We start from the raw sequence: 5,000 nt of genomic DNA on the forward strand, positions 1-5,000 counted from the left end.
AAAGGTCTCGCATTTACGAATCTCTGCACTCGAAATTAAGTTATGTAAATTCATGAATTCATGCTATGCAATACACGATAACTGAAACAAAGTAGTAAGATGCGATTGAAACAACGTTGTGGTACCTATAGGGTAAATCCTCTGCAGTTACTCCAGATTTGACAATCTTAACTTGTACTGACCACAACTTTCCTTTCGCTTACCGTTTGTGTCAAAATGCAAAGAACAAAGGCAATATAGAAAACATGAAAGGTGATCTAACACTTGAACTATGATCGAAGTGTTGATAAAAATGTCAATCATCAGTTCATAATCAGTGATAGAAAGCAATCGAAATCAATTAAAAAAACAGAGCAATAAGGCTTAAGACATTTACAACAGTAGGCAATCCTATGGTTTACAAAATGGTTTATAAACAAATTCAATCCTAATATGTAAAGGTCATGTATGATAAGCGTAGTTCAAATTCAATAGGTGTCAAGTCCAATCCAAGGAGGTAAACACAGCGTGCATTGACGGCAAAGTCTGGCCGATTAATGGAACTGGTTTAAGATGGGCTGAATTTTTTCGCACTTTCATAAAACACTGTACGTGGCTGCAGATATGTGATCACTTAAATAATAGGGTGAATTGAGCAGTAGCATTCAGAATTCAAAAACCTAAATTAAGGTGGATAATTGAATAAGATTGGAAAGAACATTGATTTAAATGTTTGGCTTCATAAAAATCGTTTCTGGTTTTCTTCAGAAAATCATACAAAATGTAATGGAATTGATGAGATTAGAGGATGGAGGTTTTATGCACATGGAATTTTTAAAGGCAAAACAAACCAAATGACGCCCATTTTGTATTGCTGGGAAGGGGTACGTGTAAGTGTAAAATGCTTAGGCAAATTCATAACTCAGAAACAATGTACCGCACAGACTCGAGACTTGGAGAGGTAGTTTATATATTTGTCTTTACAACATTTCAAGTTGTTGGCTTCTTTTATTGAACGGTTTCGATTTTTTTTTTGTTTCGTGACAATGAAAACAAGCAAAACGTGCGCACTGCCCAATGCTGTTTGACAATATTGTTGCTTTCGTTTTCCTGTTCTATTCTAATGTTGTTGCTTTCTTTTTTTGTCATTCTAATCAAACAAAATACATTTGTACAAATCCTGAAGTGTTTCAGCCTTTGTTTGTGTATACGCCATAAGGTTAACGTTTCTAATTTAGTTATTGAAGGCGCGATGAGGAATGCAGTTCGAATCCCTGAAAATTTGTCGTGGAACTGGTCATAAAATCTTATCCGACTTATGGAAACACGAACAATATGCAGTTGTGGAACAGTACCCTTGTTGATTCCAAAGTACATTGCAGTGTTATTTAATTTAAAGCAATGTAAATGAGTTTTCACGAAACACCCCATGTGAATTTTGAAAGCCGAACTGCATGAATGTGGCCCGGAGTGTTTACATGCACATTTTTGGCGTAGCGTTGATCGTAAGACGATGTGAAATGCAAGGTACAAATGAAAACAAATCAAAATGAAACTTACTAGACTTTATGCTTTACAGCCATATATTAAAAGGCCGCCTTTGCATTTGGCTTTGTGGAGTGAAAATATATTTTCTTATTTTGCATTGTAACATAAGACCCCAGTCAGCCTGTCTGGTCAGACTGATTGTTTGCCAGTCAGAACCTCAAATTTACCGGACAAATGTCTGATGACCAGCACTTATTTGCAGGCTTGCATTGTGATTTACAGTAAAAGTAGAAGAAAAACCGAGATGTGTGGTAAAACAGTACTAGAAATCCAACTAAGTGCTGATTAATTTTTTTATTGTCACATGGACAATACATGTAGTAGTAGTATTAATAATAATAATAATAATAATAATAATAATAAATACATGTACATAAAGAAGCTAAAAAGGTGACCCTTTGTAGGCAGGTACAGGTGTGTTCATCACTAAATGATGTTGAGGATTGCACATTAATGAAATGCAGACACTATCTTTGTTAGTTGCTAACTCTTCGGCAAGTTATGATTATGTATGTTCTGCAAAGCTGGGAAGAAACATCACAGATTGTCCCTTCCAAACCTGTATATTATTGCGTAGACAAAATTAATGGTATTACGCTCAACACTCCAACTCTAAACCCTAAGTTATTGTAAGTTGTACAAGTAATTACACATGATTGTTGATCTATTTGTCATTCCAACTTCCATAAAGTGCATCTACATAAATGTGTTGTACTAGTAAACATTGCTTCCAGTAACAGTCTCATCAGAAGTTTATGTTATGCAGCCACATTCAGAATTAATTTTATAAATTGTCCCAGAACATTATGAACTTAGACACCTTCAGTAATTAACGTATTTGTCTGAAATTTTTGTGACTTTTCTTTTTTTATGAAAGATATGGTAAAGAAATGGAAGTCTGACGAAGGCAGCACCAAGGAGAAGCTTGAAAACATGGAAGGTGTGTCTGTAGTCAAACAAGTGGCTTTACAGAATATCAGCCAATGCCTAGTTAAAACAAATCAAAAAAGTGTACACTATATACGAAAACTTGCAGGTATTCCATTATTTTACCCACATAATGTTAACCCATTCAGGCTCCTGAATTGCCCCCCATTGACAAGAAAAAGCGCCTGACGTTTAAACAGGGTAAAACAGTCGCAGGGGTCAATTGGTTAAGGTGCATCAAATCATGGGAAACATAAATTATTGTCTCATTGCATTGCTTTTTTTTTTTAACCCAGAAATGCTAAAGCAGTGGAAATCAGATGAAGGCAGCACCAAGGACAAGGTTGGACAGGTGGAAGGTGTGTTAACTGATTATTTAATACAATAAATACCATACATACATTGTGATTTATGGTACAATGTGAAAGTACATGTAGAAGGAAAGGAGAGATGTGTGTGGAAAAGCAGTACCAGAAATCCAACTAAATACTGGTTTTTCTTATCACATGGAGAATATAGTATAAATAAATGAATAAATAAATACTTACATAAAGAAGTAAATGGTAACCCTAAACACCCAAACTCTAAAGCCTGGACGTATGATTGTAAATACATTTTGGTATACACATTTATTGTGGTAGATTTCATAGAAACTAAATGTATTCTATTCCATAAAGAGCTGGACTACCTCATCATGCTGTGATCCTGGACATAAATGTGCTGCAGTAAACAATGCTTCCACTTGCAGTTGCATCAGAAGTTTATGTTATACAGGTTAACGTGGCTCACGTAAAGCCAAATTTAGTATTTTTTAATTATTAATTGCATAAGAACATGAAGATACACACAGTCAGTGATATTGGCCTGTTTGTCTGAAAAAGTAATGAGTTTTAATCTTTTTACAAAGATATGTTGGAGAAATGGAAGTCTGACGAAGGAAGCACCAAAGAGAAGCTTGAAAATATGGAAGGTGTGTGGCACAATTACTGTACAGAATAGAAAAAAAAACTGTCCAGAAAGGAAGAAAAAAGCTGACACTGATGATTATTCAAAACCTACTTTAAACCCTCTAACCCTTGAATGGCCTCCATTGATAAGTAAAGTTGTCTGGTGTTAGAGTAAAATCTATCAGTGTCAATGAGGAGGAAAGAGTTAAAGGCGATATTCATGAGTGGATGTTCATGTTGTTAACCCATTTACCACTCAACTCAGGTCACCCAATTTCACAACTGCTGAAAAGGGTCTCATTCACTGTCCATTGTAGTGTTAATTGTGTTAGAGAGAGACTTTTAGGTGAAACAAACCAATAAAGCACAATGCGGTAATTATTATCTTGTTTCTTATTTTAATCCAGAAATGGTGAAGTCAGAAGTCATAGAAGTGAAAGGTGTGTTTATTAATAATTATTTTAATGAAACAACCATCATACACCTTATTCCAAAATGGCCCTTTTGGCCTTGCTTTCAATCGTAAAATTCAGAAGAATAACTTCATTTAACGTTGAATGAGGCCCAAAAGGGCCAATTTGCAATCAAGCCAAAAATACTAAAATAGTGGCCATTTTGGAATAAAGTGTATAATATGTCCATTGTGATTCATACATGTATTAACAGCTGAATAACTAGGAGTCTCACTTGTGTATAATCCTCTTGGCTACATGCTACACTGTACGTGGTTGCAGATACATGTATGTGATCACTTACATAATAGGGTGGATTGAGTAGTAGCATTCAGAATTCAAAAACCAAAATTAAGATGAATAATTGAATAAGATGTATGGAAAGAACATTGATTGAAATGTTTGGCTTCATGAAACTCGTTTCTGGTTTTCTTCAGAAAATCATAATAGGATCAATGAGATTAGAGGATGCAGATTTTATACATGGTTTATGCACGTGGAATTTTTAAAGGAAAAACAAACCAGATGATGCCCATTTTGTATTGCTGGGAAGTGATCAACTGGCTAGGATAAAATTCTCTGGGTTAAAAAAAATTATTTGTGGCGGATTCAGAGCCACCTTAAATTTCCCAATTATAAAGGTAGCTCTAAATACACTACTGAGAATTTTTTTTAACTTTGCAAGGTGTTACTTTACGGCAATAGTAATCAGGGCTAGAAGCGGAATCTTGAATCACGAATCACCGTGGTTATGAGTGGTTAAGTTAGAAGGAATCATGAACGTGTTCAAGGCTTGGGAATCATGAATTACGAGACTGGTTAAAAGAATCACAAATAACAAATTGTTAATGAAGCATGAATCCATTGGGCTAAAAAATGACAGGAATCACCAATATTTGTTGGGGTCATCCAGATTAGCCACTGCTGCTTGGATGATCCCAACTCACTCATTATCGAGTTATTTGTACTTAATTTCCTTTATTCATGACTCTTGTTGTTTGTAAATCTCAACTGTTTTATTCTGTACTTATTTATTGTTTTGATTTGAGTTAAATAACTTATCTGATCTGAACTGAATCCCGTGACTCTAGATCTCTCATCTTTTTGCATCTCATTAATGAACTGTCTATGCAATACCTTATTCCTA

General features: G+C 34.9%; 1 protein-coding gene across 1 annotated transcript in view; it reads left to right on the plus strand.

Moving 5' to 3' along the window:
- The window catches only part of LOC137976438 (NLR family CARD domain-containing protein 3-like), a 52,907-nt gene that overhangs the window by 34,052 nt on the left and 13,855 nt on the right, over positions 1 to 5,000 (plus strand). The window contains exons 7-10 of the mRNA XM_068823779.1: positions 2,405 to 2,467; positions 2,751 to 2,813; positions 3,362 to 3,424; positions 3,809 to 3,841. Coding sequence (XP_068679880.1) covers positions 2,405 to 2,467; positions 2,751 to 2,813; positions 3,362 to 3,424; positions 3,809 to 3,841 — 222 coding nt within the window. The remainder of the gene's footprint in view (positions 1 to 2,404; positions 2,468 to 2,750; positions 2,814 to 3,361; positions 3,425 to 3,808; positions 3,842 to 5,000) is intronic.

The sequence above is a fragment of the Montipora foliosa genome, chromosome 11 (assembly GCF_036669935.1).
Source record: "Montipora foliosa isolate CH-2021 chromosome 11, ASM3666993v2, whole genome shotgun sequence".
NCBI classification, from domain to species: Eukaryota; Metazoa; Cnidaria; class Anthozoa; order Scleractinia; family Acroporidae; genus Montipora; species Montipora foliosa.